The 26,957-nt window shown below is 44.6% G+C and overlaps 1 protein-coding gene across 4 annotated transcripts in view; it reads left to right on the top strand.

Moving 5' to 3' along the window:
• The window catches only part of SORCS1 (sortilin related VPS10 domain containing receptor 1), a 394,451-nt gene that overhangs the window by 240,027 nt on the left and 127,467 nt on the right, over positions 1-26,957 (top strand). For all 4 annotated transcript variants that reach the window (XM_087823933.1, XM_087823932.1, XM_087823934.1 and 1 more), the window contains exons 4-5: positions 5,376-5,534; positions 19,365-19,438. In XM_087823933.1, coding sequence (XP_087680059.1) covers positions 5,376-5,534; positions 19,365-19,438 — 233 coding nt within the window. The remainder of the gene's footprint in view (positions 1-5,375; positions 5,535-19,364; positions 19,439-26,957) is intronic.

Raw genomic sequence — 26,957 nt, 5'->3', positions numbered from 1 at the left:
AAGTATTTATTATGCACCTGTGATATGGTCATCTGCATTTGAGTTAAGCCTTCAGCAAATCAGGAGAGATGTCCCCCGGATGTTATCTCCTCTTGATTACTACTGGGTTCATCGTTCTACAGGTGTTTTCTATCAGTGTACACTTACTTGAACTTTTTTCTATTTATTCACTTTCGTCTCCTTTTCTCACTATTGTTTGCACTTCAGTGATTTCCTTTTCATGGATCATTCTGGGATCCTTTGGAACCTCCCCCAATGCTGCCCTGCACACAGTTGCAAACAGATAAACACCTATTGCTCTCACCTTTAATTCACCTGGGAAAGATAAACGTTCAGCTCCCACTGGGAAGGCAGCTTATCACCCACAGTGGTCAGCAAATTACTCAATTGCTCTGATTATACTTTGCTTAATTTATTTTTAATAATGAAGCCAGAGGCCTGCAAATAGCCTCTTATTCTGTTTATAGATAGATTTTTGTTTGGATAAAGTAGGTAGATAACTGGAGTGCCCAATTGACTGCTGTTGCAATTTTTTCACTGTCATTGATTGTCATTACCATTAGGAAAAGTATTTATTATGCACCTGTGATATGGTCATCTGCATTTGAGTTAAGCCTTCAGCAAATCAGGAGAGATGTCCCCCGTATGTTATCTCCTCTTGATTCCAGTTCACAGATGACCAGGAATAGACAAATGAGCAAAAGAGAAAACAAAGAACAAAACATAAAATAAACACTCTTTACTTTAGGACCAAAGAAATGGTGAGATAAAGTATATGCCTACAGGCAGTGAAACTGCTCTTATATTAACTCCACCCCATCTAAATGGGTAAGTGATGGAATTCCAAGGACAACACACCTAGGAAAAGAATCTGGAAAAGAAAATAGTAATGACATTTCTCCGGGAGAAATGTCCCCAGTAGACAACCGAGACGGTTCAGAAAGCTCCCAGCCACTCTGTAGTTACATCATGTAGCCGTGGTTGAACCTGGAGCAGGTCGAAGAGAGGGAACATGCGTTTCGTCTTTGATGACACTAAGCTGTCAGAAGGACAGATACTAAAAAAACTGGGAAGTGACATATTTGAAGTCTATACATTGCATTTCACGTTCATTTGTCACCTCTAGGAAAAGCAAATAAAGTTTTTGCCTTCTGCCGAAGCGGATGATGAATGATCGCCGAGAGCTGGGTGGCGGGAGCCCGTGTCGCCAGCATTGACTTTCTACAGAAAGCAGTTCCTCTGCAGGTGCGGTCGGTGCAGCGCCGCGCGGCCCGCGAGGCATGAGGAAGCGGGTTCCAGTCACGCGTGGGCTGGTCCGAACAGAGAGTAGTCAGCTTCCTGTTGAAAGCAGACTCTCCCCCTCGTTTCTACCCCCTGCCTGCAAGTAGAACGGCAGGGGCTTCTCTGGGGGGCCTCAGGCTCCCGGGCCACAGGCATGAAGAGGGTTCACCCTTCACTCCTTACCTTGTTCGCTCACTTAGAGAGGCATCTGGGCCCACACTGCAGACCAAGCTCTGTGCCAGGCCAACAGCCGCCTCCCTTTTTAGCACGCTCACATCAGGAATTACGCAGTTTGGATTCACGCCTCTTACAAAGCCCTCCTAAAGTTCCAGAATGCAAAGGATTAAACACAACAAAGCACCACTTATTTAAAGTCACATGAAGAGCCAGAAGGGGTAGAGAGCCAGTGTAAACCAGCAAAGACAGTGATCACTGGGCATGTTTAAAGAGTGTAATCTATTAATTTTTAAGGCGTGTTCATGAACTTCAGGTTGCCATCTCGGTATTTCTCAATAAAGTACCTCCTTGAGAAGATAGAGCATATTTATTTATATATGCCATCATTTATGTCTAAAAAGTGGATCTCATATGTACATTGTTTCTTTCAAATACCTTAAACATTTTCTGTATCTTGCTTAAAGGCTTTATTTACTTACTACCTTACTTATTTTTAGTAACCTACAAAATAACAAGACAAACCTCAACCCACTTGAAATAAAATTACTAAATAATTTTAAAGACTGAAATAATAAGATTTTACTTATTTAATTAACAATAATTTATTAAATACTTCCTAGGGTTCAACCGCTGTACCAAGTGTAACCTAATTTTGTTGAAGGTTGTGATTAAGTAATGCATCGTATGCAGTGGTGTGTATTAATGTATGTGCATGCGTTTGTGTGTTTTTCATTCAGTTGGATTTGAATATAGGCAATAATATTAAATTTAAGTGTTAAATTTAAAAAATCAGAATAAGAAAATCTATGATATGATATATAGATACGGATAAAGCAGAAGGAAGCATAAACATCGTGTAACTTGTTGAAGGGACAGGGTCACGAGCGCTTTATTTTTCTTTCCTTCCCATTCCACTGGTGTTCTTACAGAGTCGTTTGTGCAATAAAAATGGCTAAACAGAAATGGGGCCCGATTGACCTGTTTGTTTTGAATGGATTTGAGCAGAGGTTTGAAAGAAGAACCACTGGAAGGTTTGTGTAGTAACAGACGCACTTATAAATCTTACAAGGGGGATTTTCAACCATCTTCCATCATTTCTAAAATGTCAAGTTCCCAAGTAGAGGGTTTCAGGTGAGGACTGTACAGAGAAGGTGAGATTTTAGTGTACATATTTTTAGTACCCAGAAAAAAATGCCATGGAAGCAAGGAGGTTCTTTTATTCACTCTTAAGCAGCCATATGTTTGAAAAACACTTGCATATTCTACCTCCACCCTCCCTTATTCAGTATTACCTGGATGGAGAATTACCTGGATGCAGAATTACCTTATACAGTCTCATGACTTAGAGCATCAATGACTATCAAAAACATTTAAAATAAGTGATAAGTAGAAATCAGCTTGATTTGAGGATATTCTGTAGGCCCAGTGTTTTTATTTTGCTGAAGTGGCCTGCCAGGAGAAGCAGGTGGTGAGGTCTGTTCTCATGGGAAGAGAGGAAAACATATCCTGGTTAACAGGGAAATAGAATATCTGAGGGGGGGGGGAATCACCTTGCAGAGACAATAGATGCTCTATAAAATTGAGCCTCTTCGTATTATTATGGAAATTACTTTTGGTAGTAGTGCAAAAGGCTTGTTACATATTATTGTTAATTGTGGTTGGAGACACAAAGCAATATGATCATCTGATGACATATTTGTTGTTTGGAAAACAACAGCTTTTATGTGCATATTTCATAGTAAATATGAAATCACCTGGGAATATTCTTGTGAATTTAGGAGCCATCTGAAAGTCCTCGTTTAATGCATACGAGGGGTTTTAATGAAGCCATGTGAGTTTGTACTTAGATTGCCTGATGGCTCCAAGCCAGCCATCCAATGAGGGAACCCTGTCTGCTTGGTGAACAGGAGATAAGAAAACGCTGACTTTGTCAGAATTTATGGCTGGGGTCAGCGGCTCCACTGGAACGTGGAGGGAGAGGCAGTTTGTCTCCCGGTTGTGTGTGTACTGTCCATCTTGTCCAGGCTGCACAGCAGCCACAGCCTTGCACTCCCTCTTCAGTAAGTGAGGCCGAGCCCTGGCCGGTGTGGCTCAGTTGGTTGGGTTTCGTCATGTGCACCGAAAGGTTGCCCGTTGGATTCCTGATCAGGGCATGTGCTGGCTGGGGGTTGATCCTGGGTAGGGGATGTGCAAGAAGCATCCAGCTGATGTTTTGCTCTCACATCGATGTTTCTCTCTCCCTTTCTCTGTCTCTGAAAATCAATGAAAAAAAAATCTTTAAAAAAGAAAAAGAAAGAAGGGAGGTTGAAAGAGCAGCAAGGAACCTTAAATTCTCCCCAGATGACATAAACACAGTTCAGGCCGAGTGTGTCCGGTGTGTGATCCTCATGTGCCACTTGCAGTGACAGGCCAGCACTTTTGAAGGTGACACTAACCAGCCCGAGGTTTTACTATGATTGCCTCCAAATGCCCGAGCAATCTCCGCGTGTTTGCCTGGCACTCTACTGGCCTATGCCATGGCTCTGTCTTACTTTTTCCTTTCTCTCTCGCTCTTCTTTTCCTAGAAGTGCTGCCTCCTGGGCTGGTAATCTTTAAAGACCCCAGGCTGCAGTGATTTCTCTCCATACAGCCACACATTAAGCACATCTTTCATGCTTCTCCGAACCAAGCTCAGAAAGTGTCAATTAATAAGTTGATGGGGAGGAAGGCAGCGGGTAGCAGTAAGGCCACCTGTCTGGAGGCATTAGGTGTGCACTTGGAGTGAGTGAAAGGAGACCCGCGGAGAGTCGGGAATGAGGTGCTTCATCACACCTTCCCAGAGGCACAAAATGAGAGGAAAAAACCAGTGATCAGGGCAGCTTCTGTCATGCTCCTATCGTGGATTGTTCATTACTGCTCTGACCAAGATGAGCCATCCCAGCGCGACAGAGCAGAGCGTCAGAAGCCTGAAGTTTTGCGCAGATGGAGTCTAGTCTCTTGTGTAGGCGAAAGGCAGGAGGCAGTCAGCTGCTCTTACAGTGGGTCTACCATTCCCACGTGCCCACGCTGCTCTGGGCATCTTTCTCCCCATTCCCACGTGCCCATGCTGTTCTGGGCATCTTTCTAGGTCGGGAAACTCTTCCATTCATTCGTTCATTTGACAAATATTTACTGAGTATATAATATATTCCGGGTCTTGCTCTAGCTGCTGGGAATACACCTGTGGGGGAGGAAAATAGAGAGATAGCACCTATGTCTATTCTCATGGAGTTTATGTTCTAGGAGAGGGTATGTAGACAGTAGACAAAATAAGTAAATTATATAATAGATTAAAGGGGATAAAGTGGCCTTTGTACAATTTGCAGAGGAGGCGTGAGAAAGCCCAGCTTTTGACACAAGACTCAGAAAATCATGCTAAAGGTAGGATGACACCAGATATTGTTGACATGAACAGGAAGGCTCCATAAGCAAGAAAATCCAGTGAACTCCATTCTCTTTCCATTTCTTTCCACTTTCCCACGACAGACTGTGACAAGTCTTGTTCTTTAATCCCCCGCCCTCCCCAAATGTAAAGTAAACAGGGCACAGGAGGAAGGAGGGTTGAGGTCAGGGGAACGGTGGGAAATACTTCAAATTAAGGAGATAACCTTGGGAAAAACAGAATCAGGTGTCCTACAGAAGGGAAGAAAATGCAGTCTTCTGTTTCCTCTCCCTTCCTTCCAGCTTGTCCTGCCTCCTTCATTCCCTAGTGGAAATCGGTTCATGGCACTGGGTCAAGGTAGAACAACCCCGACGGAGTCAAGGTCCCCTGCTTAGCCAGGTGTCCCTTGCCTGCCCCTTTTTCCTCCCCTGTCAAAATGTCAGCTCATTGTTAAGTCTTGGAAATTTGGAAATCTAACTTCCTGTTGTCATCTCTCCCCAACAATCCCTCGCTGCAGATTATGTTACTCACGGACCCGGAGATTGAGAGCAGCTTACTGATCAGCTCAGATGAAGGGGCGACCTATCAAAAGTACCGGCTGAACTTCTACATCCAGAGCTTGCTTTTCCACCCCAAGCAGGAGGACTGGATCCTGGCCTACAGCCAAGACCAAAAGGTGAGCTCCGGCACCTTGTTTGAGACCAGGGTGCACGGTTCTCCGGGGAGAAGTCGGCTCGTTAATCATCTCCACGTTTCTTCTCCGTGACCAGTTTTGTTCTGGGCGGTAGCCTAAGCCGGGTGCTGGTGGGCCTAGAGGCAGCCAGGAGGACCTCAGGTCGCTGGCTGGAGCTGTGTGAACCCCTGACCCAGCACACAAGGGAAAAGCCAGACAGCAAGGAACTCACTGTGGAGAAGCAGTTTTTAAGGAAGATGCTCCAGGCTGTGAGGAGACCCTGACCCCCATGGAATTCAAGGCAGTATTTTGTGTATGTGGAGAGGTGATCATTTTTCTAGATAAACAACCAGCATAGCTTTTCTACGACCCTCATAAGGAAGGATGACCCCCCAAAAGGCTAAGAACACTAACTAGGAATTTTCTAAAACAGTGAGAGAAATGGCCAGAGCAATAATCATGTGCACAGGTAACGTTTTTCAGAGACAGGTTACCTCGGGACTTTTCTTCTCTTGCTGGTTGGATTAAAGGAGAATTCCACTTTTTAAAGGGAGCATTGAATGAGGTTTTGCTGTTTGATGTCTCTGCATGCGTGTGTGTATGTGTGTGATATGTTTATGTATATGCTAGGAATACATACTATAAAATATATCATGTATTCTGTACTGCAGACGCACTATAAAATACATATAGCCTCTATTTTTAAGGACCTTACATTCCCAGGTAGAATATAAGGCTACCAACAGAAAATATAATTAAATTCAAATTAAAAGAAACAACATATGCATAAGCAAATGGAAGGAAGACTCTACCCATAGAAGCCAGAGGGATATAGGGAGATATTGGAATGTTGTTTGTGAAATGCATGGTTCAGTGAAGTCATTCTTAGAATTCTCCTTAGTTGTTAGAAATTATACATATTTAAAGACATACTGGACTTACATGAGTGAGGGGGGGTATTCTAGGGTTTTATCTGGAGATGGTGGAGATGTGTGGGGCTCTCCCTGAAGGGAGTAGAATTATGGAAACAACTTTCCAAGGTCTCTACTGCCACGAGCATTTTGTAGGAAGCAAATTAAAATTCTGGGGATTGGAGTTTTATTCATGCTGCCCTTACTGCCAAATAAAATGCACATTAAGTCTAAAAATAGAAAAGATTTACAATTAGTATTTTTTTCCTCTTGAGCAGCCTGGCTGCCCTTTCAGCAGAATGTAATGTACAGTTTCATTCCTGGAGTCAGGCCACAGTGCATCTGGTCCAGGATGGCGCAGTTGCCACAGGCGAGGCTGAGCAGCTCAAGACACAGAATATTAGTCATTTAATCTGCTGGGTTATTGTATTTTATCTGACAGTTGGTTAATTTTTTCCGCAATGCTTAGAGGCAGAGTGAAGGCCAGACTTACCTGGCTGGGCGAACACTATGCATCTTTGCAGTCGTGCTGGAGGAGATGCCCAGAATGTAACCCTTCAGGTCCCAGCACTTTAAACAGTACCTCCCGAGATCACTGTGGCCCTGGAAGAGATAGGACCTCTGGGCTGTCACCCCAACTCAGCCACTTACAGTGAGCAGTATTTAATGTTAGCTTCCTTGGCTGTAAAATGTGTTCAGGCTGATAATTATAATTGCAGGGGAGCTTCCAAAATGATTGGGGGAAAAACAATATTAGACTCCACGTCCATTTAAGGTGCTCTGCATGCTGTAGTGTTGGTATAATATCACCATAGCGATGAGCATGTAATCCATCTGGGGAGAGAGATTAAATACACACGATCTAAGGGGGGCCAAAAGAGCAGTGCCCTCATTCACATTTAATAGATGCCCAATCAAGATGGCTGGATCGATTCTGTGAAATGGGCAGCCCAGAGTTCAGGAGATGATGGTCGGATGAAACGACTTCATCTGGACCTTAATGAATACATCATATTTCTTTACGGGGGACACATTTACACAAGAGGAATGTCACAAACAATAATACAAAGTTAGAAAAACCATGTTTACAGGATTGTGAATTTGGCTGAAACTGAAATTTGGTAAAGCTAATATATAGCTAATATATACTTCTGGAACAGAATCTTGATTCTTTTTAACTATTTTGACAGTTTGCTTGTTAGGCAAAATCATTTTTGGTTTTCTAATTAGGCTCCTTTGGAAAATTTTGGTCAGTGGAATGATATGTTCAGGGCTTAAGGTTAGGAAAATTAATCTGGTAGAAATATAATGACAAAATGTGGTAATATAAGGTCAAACACAAGAAGACCAATTAGGATGATAGCACAGTCATCCTGTACTGGACCAAAAAGTATCTTTTGTGACCATACACGCAATTAATTCTATCATTTAGGATCTGGAAGGAGCCCTAACTGCCTCTGCTCTGTAGAAGTTAATGAATCTTTCCAATGAGAAAACCCATCCTTCGGTATCACACGTTGAAGTTCAGCAAATGGAATAAAGCCTTACATGAAATTTGGTAGGGTTTTCATTCTTGAGGCTGCTTTCTTGAGATCAGCAAATGGGCAGATTTCTGCTAACCTTGTGTTTCTCCAAGAGAGAATGAAGGTGAAATCATGCTGGAAGAAAAGCGTGGATAACCTCCTGGTACGAGTCGGGGCTGGGGAAGAACTGCACATTGCAGGGCTTGAGTCACAGCATGAGTGGGGCTGCAGTCATCAGATGAGCCATTAGCTATTGGGGTTGCCTGGAAATCAAGTGGAGAGGGTCTGTGGCCACTCAGGTGGGTCAGTGATATGGAAATAATAGCTGGTGATTGCCCATGAATCAGGGAGCTTTTAACACTAATGAGATGCAGCTACGGGCACCAAGCAGGGCCCCATGCTGGTGTTGGCAGACCGATGGCCATATTTGCCCAGGAAAAGGAACATTGGGTTGATTCTTTCGTGTAAGGATTGCTCATTAGCTTTTCTGTGACGCCGCTGCCACAAAATTCCCAGCCATGAGCTTAGCCTCGGTGCTAGTTGGCTCTGCTGGGTGCTGTTTTACACTGACCTGTGGTGAACAGAATTTTCAGGCAAAAGGTACTATCCCTTAGAAAGTATCCTGTGCAGGTGGCAGCTCCTTCAGACCTCCCCGGACAGCAGAATCCTCCTCTCCTCTCTCGCTCCTTGTGTGCACTCCTTGGTGTCCTTGCAGGTGTGCTCTCCCTGTTTTGAATGCATACCACCTTCATTCCTCCCTTATTTCCCTGTCATTGCTTTTCTCTCCTTCAGTGAATGAGACCTTTAAGGCCCTGAGGATGAAGCATGAATGTCTGGCTTCTGGGATGGGGTGTTCTCTGATTGCATTGCACCCTGAATGCCTGAACGCCCAGTGGAGTGTTTTTCATATGAGCATTTTAAGATGCTCAAAGAGTTTTGTTGATCACATTGTTCTTTCTGGCCCAAGATAGAGTTTTGCTGGCCATCAGTTCCATAGGAAGCCAGGGGATTTTTGTGTGTGTTGGTTTCTTTTAAAGCTTTAATTGGGGAGAAATGTGTATAGCCAAGTGCCCTCAGAATCCATAAAATCAGGACATTTTGATGTTGTGGTCTTTTTTCTTAGGGAGAGAAATAGCGCTGTGGTAGTCGGTGTCTGGGAGGTTGCCAAGAGGTAAACATTTTCTTGAGTTGGCATGTGGCTCTCCAGGCTCCACTTCAATGACTGGAGGGCAAAGGTTTAGAGCCCTTTTCCCTTTGAAGTTGTAAAAGAAGTAGCCAGGCCCTGGCCGGGTGGCTCAGTTGGTTAGAGTGTCGTCTCCAAATGCCATGGTTGTGGGTTCCATCCCCGGTCAGGGCACATACAAGAATCAACCAATGGATACATAAGTAAGTGGAACAGCAAATCGATGTTTCTCTCTCTTTCTCCCACTCACTCACTCCCTCTCTCTCTCCGTCTCTCTCTAAAACCAATTGATAAAAAATAAATAAAATAAAAGCAGTAGCCTGACTGCCCTAGGAAGCCCTGTTGGGGACTTAGTGTAGAAATAGGAGCTGGATCCCTTCGCCTCTGAAGGGTCTATGTGAGGAGATACCTTGGGAAGCCCTGGAATCTCCAGAAAAATAAACACTACAGACATTATGGAAAATTCATATAAAATGGGAAGAGAGATAAAAGTCAGGTAAAATCCCACCCCTTATACTTCCAGAAAACAGGGAGTCACTGCAGAAACTCTGAAGAATTCCGCTGAATTTATTAATAGGGGCACCAAAATCTTGCTTTCCTTCATTTATTTCTATGCTTTTTTATTTCTGCACTTAAGCAGTAAGCAAACCAAACATTCTGCTTGTTCTTTTGGTTTCTTTGCATTAGGAAACCAAGCAAGTAGGAGAGCGGAGAGACAGCTCTTCACCTCATTGCGAGCGCTCCCCTACTTTGTTGCCTCGGTGGAGAAAACCACCCAAGGCAGGCTTAGCAGCAGGCCGAGTCTGCCAGATTACATCTTTATTTTAATTTGGCAATAAAGTAGTGTACAAACTGTGCTATAAAACATCGCCTCCAACGGCATCTCTCAGTCTGTCTTAAACACCTCACTAAACATGATGTGTTGGGAAACATTTGAAATGAGAGAAAACAAAGCGCAGATGTGACTGTGAGAAAAAATAGAAAAGTACAAGAATATACATTGACTTCAGCTTTGCCGGCCATCCTGGGGCACTGGGCTCCTGGCCCCGCTGTTGGGGTTCATTGTACTGGAGGGGTGATTTGGAAAGGAAGGGGGTGGGGTCTGTAACATTATAAAACTGGCTTGGGTACTCCCAGGACTCAGGAGCTTGGCAGGAAAGGCCCCTTGACCTGCTGATCCAGGCTGGCAAGGCCTCTTGGGTGGCTCTGCAGAAGGACCTACACCCCCGACCAGAAGCTGGAAGGACCGCTTTTCTCTGTCCCGTGCAGTGCACAGCTTCTCCCCAGCTTATGGATGTGGAGCCCCATCTAGGCCGTGACCCCAGTTCCTGCGCAGGCAAGCAAGAAGTTCAAGTGCGCAAGCAGCTGGGTCCGAGCTGTGGGAAACGAGAGCAGGTGCTCATTTTTAGAAGAGGGGGTGCTGGTCAACTCCAGGCCGCTGTTCTTGTCACTGAGGATGGCTCCTCCAGTGTCACCAGTCCTTCAGATTTTTTTGAGAAAAGTAATCCTGCTTTGTTTGAAATGTGATATTCTCTTATTTTTAAATTTATAAAAGAAATGGTGCAGGACAAATAAAGCTCATCCACCTGTCTTCGCCCCCAAATCACATTTTCCTTCTTTTCCTGCCTTTCCTGTCATCTTTATTTTTTCCTGTTCATGGGTCTGTCTGTCTCTACCTATATTTCGGGAGATATTAAATTGTTTTGTAATTTAAAAAAAAAACACAAAAAACATTCAAGTGAGTGATTAATTCTGTGGAGGAAGTAAAAAACTTTGAAGACAGTTTGGCGGGCCACCCGTCATCCTGTGACAGTTGGCGCCCTGGGAGTCAGCAGTAACACCGCCCTGGCACCTGCGTGATTCCTGGTCTCCTCTGTATTCCAGAGAGACCCAGTTTATGAAAGAAATAAATCTTAAAGCTTGCTCGTTGGCCTCACCTTCAGTGTTTCAGTATATATATGGCTGAGATACACGTAAAACTAGGACATGCTTTTAAAGGGGGAAGTCGTGTTTTGATACGGAGACTCTTTGCACACATACTTGTAACCCTAAATGTTAACAGGCTGCATTCTCTGTACAAATGGTCACTGATTTTGAATTGAAATCATATGTTGATAGAAAAGGAAACTTCTACTGCCAATATATTGATAGCATATGCAATAGAATTTTAGTAACTCGTGTAAAAGTGTATTTCTCTCCTCTTTACCAGGGCTACATTCTATTTAAACAGCTTCATATACAGTCTTTAAAAAATCTTTCTTCTCTCTTTTTTTTTTTTTTCTTTTTCTTTTTAATCTTTCCTTTTCTGCCTGGATCCTAAGAGGGGAATTGCTTATCATGGCTGTTTGGAATGCCAGGCATTGCCTGGGGAATAATGACTCCTTGATAAGGGAGTAGATGTCAGTATTTTCCAAAATTCAATCCTTCTGGCTTCTCACCGATAGACAATATATCAAGCCGGGAAGGAGCATCAGCTGGCGCTCTACTTTCTCAGGCCCAGCTAATGGCTGTGTGACCCTCAGCAGGTCACTTAATTTTATAGTTTCTCTAAGTGAAAATGGAAGTACTAATAACAGTAACTGTTTCAGGACACTGAGATAACATATGTCAAACACACAGTAGTTCAGTGTCTCTTCTTTTTAAATAAGTTTTATAGATTTGAGAGAGAGAGAAAGGGAGAGAGAGAGGGAGAGAGAGAAACACTGATCAGCTACCTCCTGCACACGCCCCCCCCCCCAACACTGGGGATCGAGTCAGCAACCCGGGCATGTGCCCTGATTGGGAATGGGACCAGTGACTTCTGGGAGCATGGGACAACGCCCTACCAACTGAGCCACACCTGCCAGGGCTCAGTGTCTTTTCAGCACCTGAAGTTATAGGCTCTTCAGTCAGTGTTGAATGCCTTCTTGGTCACTAAAAGGTACCATGGAACCAGAAAGGATGGAGCAGGGAAGATATGAGGTGCTCAGAAAATATTATTGATTATAATGACATTAAACCATTAAATATTAAAGTATTTATCTTCACAGTAACTCCATTTGTTTTTTAATAGACCTAGCAGCCCCTTAATGTCAAAGGGCTAATTGAAATAAAAGATAAATTGATCCTTGAAATTCAAACGCCCTGGGGATATTCAAATGATTCCTGCACAAGCACAAACACTTAGGAAACTGATATCTGCCTAATGCCATCACGTTTCCCCCAGGCACTGCATTAAGTAAAAAGGCTCTCAGTTATTTATAAGGGATACGCTGAGCATTCCATACCATGCTGGTTTGGCAGGATTTCCCTGTGCTTGAAATTTCCCAATGTCAGAGCTGATTTCTAATCTCATGAATATATACATAATTTAAGTATCCAAGTACAAAACTGGCGATTAGAGTGGAAATCAGGGAGCTTGCTAAATGTCAACCTCAATGCTTGTTTATAAAACAAATTTTCAAGCTGAAATGCCATCATATGCAAACAAGGAAGGCCTGTGTTCACCTTCGAGCCCTTGTTTAACCAGTTTGTATCATTAGTTTTCAATTGCTGCCTTGACCAGTTTGATCTACCTTTTCCTGATGTTCTGAAGGAAGTGGGCTGCAAAAACAAGGGAAAATGGACATTTTAAAAGTAGTGATTGGGATTCAGGTTTGGACAGGTACAGCTATGCTGTTTGATAGCTATTGAAACTCTGAAATAGTTACATTTTTACTTGTGTATTTTTTAGCCAGCTCTTTTGATCCGGCCTATCTACTAACATTGGTCTGAATGGATTAAGATGCCTCCTTAATCCAGGTATTAGTCGGAAAGTTTGAAGGACATTTGACCTCTTAAAAGAGCACTGATCTCTTTTTTAAATGAGTACAAGGGATACCCAGAAAAAGGCCTATCACTAAGGGTGACCCCTTTAGAAATTTAGTAATGCTCAGATTTTCTTGCTAAGAGTGGTTGCAACCAAGGATGCTGCCAAGGAGGGAAGTGAGAACCACACCATGCACCAGGAGGTCGCCAGTCAATTCCTAGTCAGGGCACCTGTCCCGGTTGCGGGCACGGTCTTCAGTATGGGGCATGCGGGAGGCAGCCACACTGGCCGGGCCATATTGAGAAATTTTAACTGTACTCCTAGGTCCACCTGGAAAGCTTTGGTGGGTTCCCAACTTTTCCTTTCCTACATCGAACACCATAGCACTCTGAACAAAACAGTTCATATCACCATACATTGTCTGTGCCATATCCTGATAAGCCACCTTTTTCTTTGAGGCGCTTACATCTGGTGGAGTTGGAGGTGGGGATGTTGAGCTGGAAGGGTCACCGTGGTTCTCTCTCTCTCCATCCATCCCTGTACCCACCGGCCAAGGGAAAGGCTCGTGTCAGCATTTAGTGAAGTTCCATGGAATTACTTCAGGAACCAGAGGGTGCAGCTGCCCCTTGGAGTGACCTGTGGCCCCCTCTTTGCTCCTCTGGAGGCTGGTGGAGGAAAGAGCTTGGTGTTTGCCATGCCTGAGGCTGGCATTAGGAATTCATGGGAAGTCCTGAAGGTACCATCTCTTTCCTGCTAAAAAGAACAGCGGTGACTTTCAGTGGGAAGTGGAGAGCCATGGGGTGGGTGAGAGCTTGTACCCAGACCATCCCCAGGGCAGCGTTAGGATGAGGCACATCAGATCCAACCGGCAGGGCTTTCTGTCAGCCTTTTCAAGGAGTGCAATTTGCAGGCCTCCTGTCTCTAACATGTGAAGGGCAGAGAGGCAGAGAGGAGGGAGCAGGCGGCCTTGAAAGGAGCTGACGGCAGGGAGTGTTCTGCCAGCGTGGAGGCCGCTCGCGGAGCGCGTGGGGAGGAGAGCGGGGACCTGCCTCCTGGCTGCGGAAGTCGCCGTGGGGAGCCCAGTTGGGGTGAACCGCTTCCAATCCGGTCAACCAAAGACCTGAAACATGTTACCGTTCTTACCTTCTATGGAATTGTGTCCTTGGACCGATTTCCTAGCTGCAAAAGAAAATGTCTTAAGAATTCCTGTCTAACAGCCTGAAAAGAGGGGCTGTATTGATGCAATTTAGCAATATTGAGAAGACTTTCCAGGGACTGTGCTAACAACAAGCTTTTGCATCAGCATAAGGAAGCTGAATTTCTCTTTAAAGAAAGATGGGCCCCTTCCAGGGAGTCAGTCAAAATGTGAACGGTGAGAAGATGGAAAATACAAGTGGGAAACAGCTGCTTCCATACCCCCCTTCTCTCGCTGCATCTTAATCTGCTGTAGGTTAGAAATCCTGAGTAAAGCCGGTGAACCTCACTCTTTCCCGGCCCGAAGCTGTTTGTCCTGTGTCATCCCATGAGGCCTGTGTCCCTCATCCAACTTGCGGCTCTACAGGCTGCCTGAAGGTGACCCTAGAGATTATTGAGCAGTTGATTAAAAGCTCATAGCAAAACTAACCCTTGCCCTGGCCAGGTGGCTCAGTTGGAGTGTCATCCCGTACACCAAAAGGTTGCGGGTTCAGTCCCCGGTCAGGATTGTCAGAAGGCAATCAATCTCTCTCTCTCTCTGTCCCTCTTCCCCCCTTCCTTTATCTAAAAAACCAATAAACATATCCTCACGTGAGGATTAAATTAAAACCTAACCTTTGCAATAACATCTTTTGCAATTAGCTTTGTTGTTGTTAATCCTTACCTGAGGATATTTTTTCCATTAAAATTTAGAGAGAGTGGAAAGGATGGGGGGAGACAGAGAGAGAGAAACATTGATGTGAGAGACACATCGATTGGTTACCTCCCACACTGAGCCTGCAACCCAGGTATGTGCCCTTGACTGGAATTGAACCCGCAACCCTTCAGTCTAAGTGTTGAAGCTCTAATCACTGAGCTAAACCGGCTAAGGCAATTAACTTTATTTCTTAATCTATGCTCTTCTTATAGCAGACAAAGGCAGATGGCAAGAAAACAAGCCGATGTGAGAGATGTCAAAAAAATATATATATATATATATATATATATATGTATGTATGTATGTATGTTTAGGACAGGAGCATGGCGGGAGGAGAGGAGTTGACAGCCCCAGACCAGCATAGCCGCAGAGTGGCGGGTTAGGCCCCGGGGCTGCTAATGGATCTTGAACAGAGCTGAGCCTCGGGTGGGAGCTCATTGAGTTATGTGTGCGAAGGCAGGGAAGTGGCCTCAGATAGCTCAGAATGATTTTCTGCCTTGAATCTTTCTCCCTTCCCTTTATAAGATTTCTACTTCTTCAATCTTTGTCTCAATATTTTGTACCAGGGTTAGCAAAGCAAACACAAAACACCAAGCCTTCCACCAGTCACACCGTGCAGTTCATGACCGAGGATTTGTAGGCGAGCACTGTTCCCCCAAACCTGGCTCAGATGTCCTCTCGCCCCTAAACCTGGCTCAGATGTCCTCTCGCCCCTAAACCTGGCTCAGATGTCCTCTCGCCCCTAAACCTGGCTCAGATGTCCTCTCGCCCCTAAACCTGGCTCAGATGTCCTCTCGCCCCTAAACCTGGCTCAGATGTCCTCTCGCCCCTAAACCTGGCTCAGATGTCCTCTCGCCCCTAAACCTGGCTCAGATGTCCTCTCGCCCCTAAACCTGGCTCAGATGTCCTCTCGCCCCTAAACCTGGCTCAGATGTCCTCTCGCCCCTAAACCTGGCTCAGATGTCCTCTCACCCTCCCCACGTCTTCTGTAGGCTCAGCCTGGCTGGGGACCGCGGCGGCTGCTGCCTCTGACGTGGCGGACGGTGATGGCAGTTCTCAGTTCTGTGTGTGACAGTCCACAGAGCTGTGGAGCCCGACACACACAGGGAAGGATAGAAACACTTAGGTCCTGCCGACTCCGTGAATGTCATTAAAGAACATGGACTCGCGCTAACCAAAGGCTTGCGTTGCTGCTGAGACCGCCGTTGGGTGAAGGCTTTGATGCCATTCCCTTCTCTGTGGAGAGCTTTGCTGCCGGGCTCTGCAGGTTTAATGAACACATTACCTTGAATGTCTGTGAGTCTGAGTCGTTTTCTCCTTTACTTGGTAGAAGACCAGGCTGGACAATTAACTTCTTAGGGGGCAAAATCTTTGAAGCGGGATGTGGAGGGTACAGAGCAGCTTTGTCCAGGGCGTGAGTGAGATGCCAGAGCTGCTTGCTGCACACCCCTGGGAGTTTCACAGGTGCTGATGGTTATAGTTTCTGTTTGTTTGTTTGTTTTAGGAATAGGCCTCTAGCTATGGATCCATGGAAGCAAGACATGTCCCTCTGATAAATTACCTTTGTCCATCTATGGGGAAACCTGGGTACTTTGCTAGGTAGACTCATCAATAAGGGATTTGCATGGTGCAAAACCGATACTTTTTCCCCCTTTGTCATCTACTGTGTATTAGAGACTGTGTATGGGATTCCTGACATATCAAAGTTTTATGATCTCCCATCGAAGACTTGGGGTGTGGTCTCAGATATTTTAGGGGGATTTTTAGATAAGAAGGAATTCCTGCCTTGTGTTCATCGAAGGCTCTCTTGAAAGGCTACTGAGAAAGTTAAATATAAATGTGTGTCTTATAGTTTGATAGCAACTGTTACCATACCATAGTTCTTTGGAAATGAGGCCACCGTGTATTTCAGTGTGTAGGAGGGGTTCACAGAGAAGGTGACCTTGATCGGGGCCTAAACAGAAGACTGGTAGTCACTGAGGTCGGCACGTTCTGAAGCCACCTCTGCCAGAGTGGGTAGCGTGGATGGAGGCGTGGGGGGGATATGCCCAGGTGGGAATGGGAAGGAGAGAAGGCAAAGGCTATCTTGCAAGAGAGGAACCTGCAGAGGAGCTGCATAAGAAAGGCTTGGCTTGTGGAGTTATTCGGCATACCCACTGCTCGCGGGGCCTCCGGATGCTCACAAAAAACACAGCAGCCCCTTGAAGAAGATAAAACAAATACTATGGGACATACCCGACTGCTCCACAGGTTTGAGTCTAAGCCTAGGGGGATCAATTTCAAAAGATACAGAAAGAAAAGAAAATACACACACAGATGCTGGCACCCGACAGTTCCTCATGCAGATGAATTCCACGTGGGAGCAGCGACAGCAGTCACTGGGGTAGCCTTCTGAGCTCTCAGACTTTATATATGATCTTCAGCATATATGTGAATCAGCTTTGCACAGAATTATTGTTTCAAACTGTCCGGATGCTGTGACATTGGCATAAATCTTTGTATATAAATATAGATATTAATACACATTTATATATAGACAGAGGCACACACCATGGTGTGAACTCTGTTCCCTTTAAACTCATTCAAAGCACTTGGTTCTGGGTTTAAAAAAAAAAAAAAAAAATAGAGTAAAGGGAGAGAGAAACAGACAGGCCCAGGTCAGGTGCTTGCGTGAACTTGCCAATCTGTATGTAAAAATGCAAGGTGTCCAGGACATGCTGGGGATTAAGACCCAGGACAGGGTTACTCTGGCCGCTTGGGTTTGGATTAAGAGTGAATTGTCCCATCCTCTGTTATCTTTATCTTTATGTGGGGACCTGTGTCTGCCTCTCGCCTGAACACTCCTAAAATGAATCAAGCATGAAATGTACCCAGGAAAACTTTCTTCCCCAGACATAAAGGGGCAGAAAAGGTGAAGACCACTTGAAAGAAAGAAGCCACAGAGTCTCCTTGGCTGGACGCCCGCGTGCTGTGTCGTTGGAGCCGAGCGAACTGCTTGCTTCAGTAGCCAGCTATCCCGGCTTTCTTTGGCTTTAGGGTGTGTTTTGTTCCAGCGGACACAATGATGTAGGGAGCTTTTACAAGGGTCAGTGCTTCCTCACGTGCACTGCCTCGTTCCTTGGACATGCCTGGGGCCTCTGCAGCCCCGGGGAGTCACCCGGTGCGTCATTTGACTCTTTGTTGAGCTCTGAGGCTGGGCAGCCAAGGCCCTCGGTACGCAGCGACTCACCATTCGTTCACTCTGGGATTTGGCAAATGCAGTGGGGGGAGGTTGGGGTTTGTGAGTGGGTTACAGAGCAGGCACAGAGTGGGAACACGATGTCCCCCGTGAAATTTTTCAAGGCAGCAGCCAAGAGACCCTTGGGAACCCGCATGCCTGCAGCAGGAATCGCTGGGCTCCCAGCAGAGGTCACTTCTGGAGGCACAACAGGGTTCCATGTGCTGTTAAGATTATTGGAGAGGAGCAAGGATGTCGTGCGAGCAAGGAAGAACAGGGAAGGTGTAGGAGAAGAGGGACACTCGGCGGAGATGGAGTGGCGGAGGGTTAGACCCTGTCTCCTGAGCGGTGTTTCTGTGCAGTTGCCCTTGGAGGGTACTGGTGCAGCGTAGCAAATGGACTCAAACTGTTACCAGCTATGTAACCATCTGTAAAATGGTCATAATGACTTCATAGATCACAGGGATGATTCATGGATTAAATGAAATAGGAAATGAGAGGCACTTGGATGACTAAGTAAGAACTTAGTCAATGTGGGCCGCTGTTATAGGCTGAAGTTCTTCTGGTTACTGTTAAAAAGACTAACATTGGCTCCTCTTGCCTGTAGGATATGTTCCAGTCTCCACAACTTGCCATTCAAAGCCTTTTCCAAGATGCCCTCAACATTTTCATCTAAACTTGTTTAATAAATAAGCCAAGGTTATTTATATCTTGTTCTTGCGTATCTCACCACTTTGACCTATGTTGTTCCCTTTGTGAGCAGTGCTTGTCCTATTTTTGTCAGTTTGAATGGTGTCATTCCTTTAGGTCCCAAACGAATCTCCACAACGTCTGTGAAGCATCCCTGGTTGACTGCTGAGTCTCCTCCCTCTGCATCCCTTTAGAAATGCACTGGCTGCCTCGTGCATTTCTAATCATTGTAGTCAGATTCAGGTTGTAACATCTGCTCTTTGAAAGCTGGGTCTAGACTTTGCACTTCTGTGCATCCCACACAATGATCTGCGCACGCAAGGTCAGGTGGTTCAGCTGACTTTGTCACCAGACAGAGTGAGGCATGAATCCCAGTGCATTCTAATATTTAGAGGGCATGTGATTTCCAACAAATCACCTAATCTTCCTGAGCCTCAGTTTCCTCACCTGTAAAATGGGGATACTAGTATCTGCTTTGCAGAATGTATGCAAAGAGTATAGATGATATGAGGAGTGTTCACCTGTCATGTGGCAGGTGCTTAATAAAGGGTAGGTACTATTGTTACTATCATTGATCTGATGAACTGATGTTTGTAGATTCAATGTACTAAGTAGTTTATTTTCTCTACAGTTATACAGCTCTGCTGAATTTGGGAGAAGGTGGCAGCTTATCCAGGAAGGGGTTGTACCAAACAGGTTCTACTGGTAAGTCCCACTTTATTTTGTAGCATATTAAGACATCACCTGGTACATAAGCACTGGATTCTAATCATCCAGAGCTCTCACGGGAGGTCTCTTCTGATTGGGATATGCTAAGGCAGGACGTGGCATTGGGGTAGTAAACATTTTAAGGGAATATTAAAGCAGTGTCACAAATTACTTAATAAACCCAAAATAGATGATTGAGATTAGTGAACAGCAGGGGCTTTGTAACTGTTATTTTGTTCTATTTTGATGAGACTCGTGAGACAGACGCTTAAAATTTTAATAGTGACTTTTATTAGTAGAAGCATTATGCACACATTTATTATATGTTCAAATGAAGGTTTTCATTGTAAATAAGCAGATCTTATTTTGTCTAAAAGTAGATCTTCCTCCCACTCCTGATTTCAAGTTTCCTAGACCTTCCCTTTATCATATGGGACACAACCAATATTCTTAATTACTTACTTGTCCTTCCAGAAATGTTCTATGAATCACCAAATACATTCTTAGCTTAAGCTGCTTTAACAAAAAGACATAGACTTGATGGCTTAAACAGCACATTTATGTCTCCCGGATCTGCAGGCTGGGAAGTTCACAATCAAAGTGCGGGCACAGTTCCTTCCTGGTGAAGGCCAGAGGAGTTCAGAGAATACTGCAGGATACTGCAGACGGCTCACTCATTTCTGTGTCCTCACGTGGTGGACAGGAGGAGAGAGCTCTGGTTTCTCTTCCTCTTTTTATAAGGGCACTAATCCCATCATTCAGACTTCAAACTCAAGGCTTCACCTCAACCTAATTACCTCCCAAAGGCCCCACCTCTACATACCACCAATCACCCTGGGGATTGGGGCTTCAGCATATGAGTTGGGGGCCATGAACCATTACATTCCCAACCCTGGAACCCCAAAATTCATATCTTTCTCACATGGAATATATATTCATTCCATCCCAAGAGTCCCAAAAGCCTTAACTTGTTCCAGCAAAAGCTCTAAAGTCTAAAGTCCAATGTCTCATCTAAGTATAATTTAAATCAGATAGAGTTGAGACTCAAGGTATGATTCCTGCTGAGGCAAAATGTCTCTCATCTGTGAACTTGTGAAACCAGGTAAATCATGAGCATAGTGAGTCAGGCATAAGATAGACATTCCTGTTACAGAAGGAAGCAGGAAGGAAGGAGAGACAGTTCCCAAGCAAGTATTAAGCTCCCGCCACCTGGTAGAGCTTTGGTCTACTTCTCTTCTATAGATGCTAACCCCATCCTGGGAGTGTCCTCTCATGATCTCATCTAAACCTCGTTACTTCCCAGAGACCCCATCTCCAGGCACTAACACTCCGGGGGTTAGAGCTTCAACCCGTGAATTTGAGGGGGACAGAAACATTCAGCCCATAGATTTGCATTTACATAAATGTTCTGTGCCTTGTTTATTTGTTTATTTGAGGGGTTGCACTTAACAATACATGTCATCGTTTTTTTCATGGCTGAGTATTATTCTACCCTAAGGATATAGATTGGAGGTGAGTCCTAGGCTTATTTAATAAACACAAATAAACTGTATATGTTGGAGGGATGTGTGTGAGGGGAAAGAGAAACATGGGGGGCGGGAGATAAGAGAATAGAAGGGGAAGAGAGGAGAGGAAGGGAAGAGACAGGCATCAAAAGAAAGAGGCAGAGAAATTAATATTTATATTTTTAAACCACCTGAGCCCATCTTCCTGATGAAGCCAGAGGTGGCCGCCTTCCATGGGAATGGGTGACTACTGTTGAGAAGAAGGAATATAGCAGGAGTTCCTTTGGCTTTTGTGTTTCCTAGGGCCTAGGTCCTGGCAAAGTAAGAACAAAGTGCGGAACAGTCTAGTGTCCTTTTGACACTGCACGACAATCCCTTTTGCATTTACAGCCTAAACCCTGCCAGAAGATGTGACTCCCTACCCTAATGTATCTAACCTGCCAATGAAAAAGCCACTTAGGTTGTTTTCAGACTTTTACTTCTATAAAAACGGCCCTAAAGAACTAGCTCAGACCCGAGTGTAAATATGCTTTGTTCACAGCATTCATAATAACTGGGCAGTGACCTTTTCGGAGCCAAGGTGCTTCCTGCAAATAGGACAGTGAGAGGTGTCTCCCCTTTACGCCTCCTGAAATCACTGTGCTTCTCACCAGCCTTGGGACTTGCATGCACTTCTAAGAGAAATGCATTTTTATATTTCTCATTTTCAAACACTGCCCTAGAACCCCCGTGGGAGTTGAAAGCCAGAGACGTGCATTAGAAAAATATGTTAAAATGCATGTGAAACTGTCTGAGTAGGTGAAAGACAAGCCATTTGCAAACAGACCGGTCAAAGACAACACATAAAGCCTTCTATGTGGAATATCTTTATTTTCCTCATCATAAAGAGACATTTATAACTGAAGGAGGTTTTTGTGCATGAAGGCCATTCACCTCTTTCCCGCGGCTGCTCTTGCTCAGGAACGACTTGAGCGTTGCTTTTGGTGTCCACATTGGCCTCTCCCTTCTCCAGGAATTTGGCTCTGGCTATGCCCGAGTCTCCCTTCTCCGATAAGTGAAGGACTACATTAGTGCGGTCCTCCTGATTTAACCTGGAAATAGAGCTGATGCTTTGCCAACATGTGAGGGACAAGTCCTCCCTCAAGTCCTGCTTCCACGGGACTGAAAATATCTCACGCGAACCCAGCACTAGAGGGTAGAAAGTTATAGTTCAAAGAGGGCTGGAAGCAAGTTCATTCCTACCCATAGGAACAAAGAAAACCATTGACCAAAAGGATGGACAAGGCAGAAGAACAGAGATGAGACTATTCCCCGTGAAGGTGGCACATGTACCCAGTGTTTTATGGCTCACTGAGGGTCCTGTTTACACGCAGCATCGTGAGGTGAACGGACCCCAGCCCTGCTTCAGCGGGTGCTAGCTGCAGTCCATTCTTATCTGGCCTTTGAAACTTGGTCCGTCTGGGTCCATGGCTCTTGTTTGCAGTAGTAAAGATGAGCCCAAATTCAAGACTTATTTCCCACTCACATCTTCCAGTAATAACTGTTAGTTTAACAGTTCCGTAGTTAAGAAGCTACGTGCTGAATTTGACATTGAAGAAGAACATGGTCATTGGAGGATCAGTGGTACCCAAGTGCCTTGAATAAGTGAGGCCCCTACCAAAAGCTACATTTGCTATGAGAGGTTGACGAATGTGGTTTGTTGGGATCTGATTCAAGGTTAGGTCAATGCGACCGAAGACAGTTCCAATTAGAACCCACTCAGCCATCTATCATCTATGCAAAAGACAAGGCAATCTTAGGGCTGCTCCACTTCATTACAAGTAGGTTCAGACTTAGCTTATTGATTATGTTTCTCTGACATATAGGGGGCTGGCTGGAAACAGGGACAGATGAATGGTGATTACATATTTTCTGTGACTAATCCTCTCGTGGAAAATTAAGAGTTGGATCAGCAATGAACCTTTGTTACTCGAGAATGCCAGCCCTGTTCCAGTGATGTCCCTCAGGGGGCATATGACGGTGGTATTGCATGGCAGAGAGACTCCATCCTTAACATGTGTGAGCGTGTGTACGAACCCTCATTTTTCCCCGTGGTTCAGGTCCATTAATGGAATGCCTTTCCATTCCACATCTTTGGCAACAAGTCATATTTGTTAATCGCTCGTGTGCCAAGCTGTGTGCCAGCCTCTGTGCAGATATAGTTTCAAAAAGTCCTCGAATCAATAATGTGAAATAATTTGTTGATCAAAACTCATTTTCAAGATGTGGTAGAAAATATGCCACCTATTTTTAGGGAAAAAAATAAACAGGAGAGATTGGTTCATGGGTCTGGGAAGTCAGAAGGTCTAACTTTTCATAGGCTGCACTAGATGTAGAGGCTCATTAAAGCCATCAGATCTTGATCTCTCCCCATCGCTCAGCTCCACTGGCCTCTGTGTTAGCTTCGCTCTCAGCCAGACCCTTTCCTCCCGGCGGCCTCTGCAATCTTACATCTTCGCAGATTCCCTCCAGTGGAAAAGCGAATTTCCGAAGGAACACCATCACTCGCCTTCAATTTTCTGTCGAGCTGGAAATGGAACATTTCCCTCTCCAGAATCTGCTCTTCCTCTAGGCTTCCATATTTCTCTATTCCTTGGATCCTAGCCTTAGCACTTAGAGTCTCACTCAGCTTTATTCCAGTACTCACCTCCTCTTACAATCTTTGAGTCTCCCGGTCCCATCAGTTCTTTCTCCTTAAAATTATACCTACCTCCTTTCTCTTCCTCCCTCTCTAGCATTGTGCTGGCTCAGCATCCCTTCCTTCACACTGGGAACAGTGAAAAAGCCCCTCTGTTCACCTCCTCATATCATATACAGCCTGAGCAATCTTGTAAGCATGCCCCTGCTCAAGTGTTTGCCTAGTGCCTCATTGCATACAACAGAAAGTTGAAAAGTTAGTGTAAGAACATAACTAGGTTCTTGCCAACCTGGGCTCAAGTGTTTATTTTCTGACCCACTCCTATATTCTCAATTCTGTGTGCTAAATTTCAAAGGCCAGGTAAATACTTCTAAGAACTGATTAGTCTATGGACCAGTCTATACTCCTAATCCCTCTGGTTTTATGCATGTTCCTTCCGGGGGGGTGAACTATCCTTGCTTGTTTTAGCAGCAACACCTACTCTGTGTCAGGACAGCTGTGGTCTTTGAATATGAAGATATGTGAGAATCTTTGTCATTATTAAGCTCACAATACCGGACCCTTACTGCCTTTTACTGATGCCTGCCTCTACCATGGAACCTTCTTTGGTTCTTACTTCTGGTTTTCCTGAGCAAGAAGAATCTCTTTCTTTGAAGTTAATGTGATTATGTCACAAATAAAACGTAATGCATAACATGCATTGCATTACAGGTCTGTAATTGGTAGAAATAGCATAGGCTTAGCATCGGCGTACCCAAGTTCAAATCCCAGCTTCGTTATTTATTAACTGGTTGATCCTGAGAAGCTGCTTCTGCCAGAGTTTATTTTGAGAATTAAAAATGTCATAATAATTATTGAGTAACTTAGCACTTAGTATGTTCTCTGTATTTGTCTTTTTAGTGCCTATTTCTTTCTCCTGCTGGAAGAGAAGTTCTTTAAAGACAAAGACTGTCTTTAACATGTTTCTGTCTATCTTGTGTGCAACAGCAAATGGAATAGCAGAAACTTGGTGTGTATATGCACCCACATGAGGTACTGACATTCATTGTATGTACACACATAAACCCACAAACACAAACAGATTGGAACACATCTTGCATGGACATAGTTGTTAAATGAGGCAGCGTCACTCTGGAAAGTTGGACCTCTAAGCCGTCGAAGTGTGTATTGAATGGGGAAGGTGGAATTCTGTAGCAGTAAAAGCAACACTTTCCCATGCAGTAAACTATTTATGAACTCAACAGGCCCGCCTCAATAATAATGGGATCCACGTGGGCAGGTGAATTTAAGCAGAGATGGGTCCTCGATTGTTCTCATGGAGTTCTGTCCTGGGCTGCTGATATTCTCAGACCCTTTACACACTTCAGAATGTGGGGTTCAGAACTCAGAACCCCCTTTCTTTGGAGTAGGGATTGATTCTCTCCTTACACTACCCGTCATCCTCCCTGACAGTCTCTTCTGGTCCCTGACCCCTACCCTCTGAGCTGAACCGTGTGTGGCTGGATAAGGGGCAGGGGGAAGGGGCAGCAAACTGCTCCTGAGATCTGACACCCAGGCCTCCCAGGAGCTGCTCTGGGGCATTTCTGGTACCTGTACTAGGGGTGCTGGATACGAGGACTTGTATTTTCCTTGAGAGGCCTGGTGTTTCATCTTTCTTTCTGATGATCATCTCCACATGAGTGCTGCTTTCCAACCCTCTTGCACCTTCCTCTGATTCTTAGTCTCTCCCTACGATTAGCAGGTTTTCCCTACAAATGAAATGAAATGTCCCCTGTGGCCGTGTGAACCCATCTCTTTCCCCGTGACCTTCACTCAGTAAAGGCCATTGTCCACCCCTGTCCTCCTTGCCTTGATGATTTCCTGTCTTCGTGGACTGCAGCTCCTCTGTCTCAGCAACTGAGATTCAGTCACTTCTCTAGATTTTTACTAAGAACTCCTATGATGACAGAGTGCAAGAGATGGCAGAGAATAAGAGTGAAGGGGGGATCATAATTATGGCTTAGTGATTTAGAATAATATTAAAAAAGAAATTGACTTATGCCCCAGTGATCAGACTTTGCTTGGCCTTCAAGTTCAGGAGCCTCTGGGCTTGTACAGTGTCTGTATGTGGTTTCTCTTGTTCATCCAGTCATGGGTCGCCTTTGTGTGTTGCCTTCAGTCAATAAAAAATGGTGTTTAGTGTTTAAGAGTGAGAGCTCTGGAGGCAGAATGCCTTTGTGAATCCTGTTTTCAAGGGATGTGACAGACCAGATGTTTAATTAACATATTTAAGCCTTACAGTCTTCACCTGTATAATGGCCATCATAAGAGTGTCTTCCTCATATACTTGTCAGGATTAAAGTGAGAATTCAGATTAAACTCTAAACATATGTAATGCATGATGAATAAATATTAACTATTTTTTACAAGAGAAATAGAGAAGATTTGGGTATTAATGAGTTTCTGAAATGTGTCAATCTCATTTTGATATTCAACTTAATAATTTGTTTTCAATGAGAATTTTTAATGTGTACATGTATATTTTTCTTTGTCACCCCAGAATCAGGAACAATGTTTAGAAAATCAGCTTATTGTTCTATTTTATAGCTTCTCAATTATTTGAAAACTCTTGTTACCCGGTTCCCTTAATTTGCATCAGTTTAGTAACTTTCAGAGTTAGCTCTTGGTTGTGAAGATAAAAGCAGCTTGCCCTGGAGGGCCTTGCAGCTTGAGGAGGGACTGCAAGGGAGCCTTTGTGGGCTATATGGAAGGATCTTGCCCCTGCATAGCTGCCCCTCTGTGAGTCTGCAGCCAAGCATCCGCCTTGGGGCCTGAGGTCACAAAGCTGGACATGGGATTGGGAAGGGAAGAGCAAAGACAAATTCAAACCTACCAGTACTTCTGCACTGCCTCTCACCACCTCTAACCAAAACGACCTTCCGAGTGAAATGACAGCTGCTTCCCCCTGTCTTCCAGGATCTCACACACATTTCCTTCCCGTCCATTCTCACCTGAAACCATGTATCAACTCTGGGAAGCATAGTTGTAGGTTGGCCAACTGGATCCAGCCCAGAAGCATCACAGTCTACCTCTTGGAAACTTGGCCCCTGTGCACATCTTTTTAAACCATATATAACTTTCAAATGAAGACAAAAACAATATTATGCTTCTACTTAGCCTGGTAGAATTTTCTCCATACAACTTAAAACATGACACATATCTTCCTCCCAAAATGAAAAAGAAAAAATTGCAAATGCCACATCATCTATCTTTCAATGATATTTCTCTGCTGAGTCATACTTCTACCTTCTGTACAGGGCTGGACAAAAGTAGGCTTACAGTTGTGAGTACATGA

This window comes from Miniopterus natalensis, chromosome 14 (genome assembly GCF_054644295.1).
Source record: "Miniopterus natalensis isolate mMinNat1 chromosome 14, mMinNat1.hap1, whole genome shotgun sequence".
Taxonomy (NCBI): domain Eukaryota; kingdom Metazoa; phylum Chordata; class Mammalia; order Chiroptera; family Miniopteridae; genus Miniopterus; species Miniopterus natalensis.
This window is presented reverse-complemented; position numbering and strand designations above follow the sequence as displayed.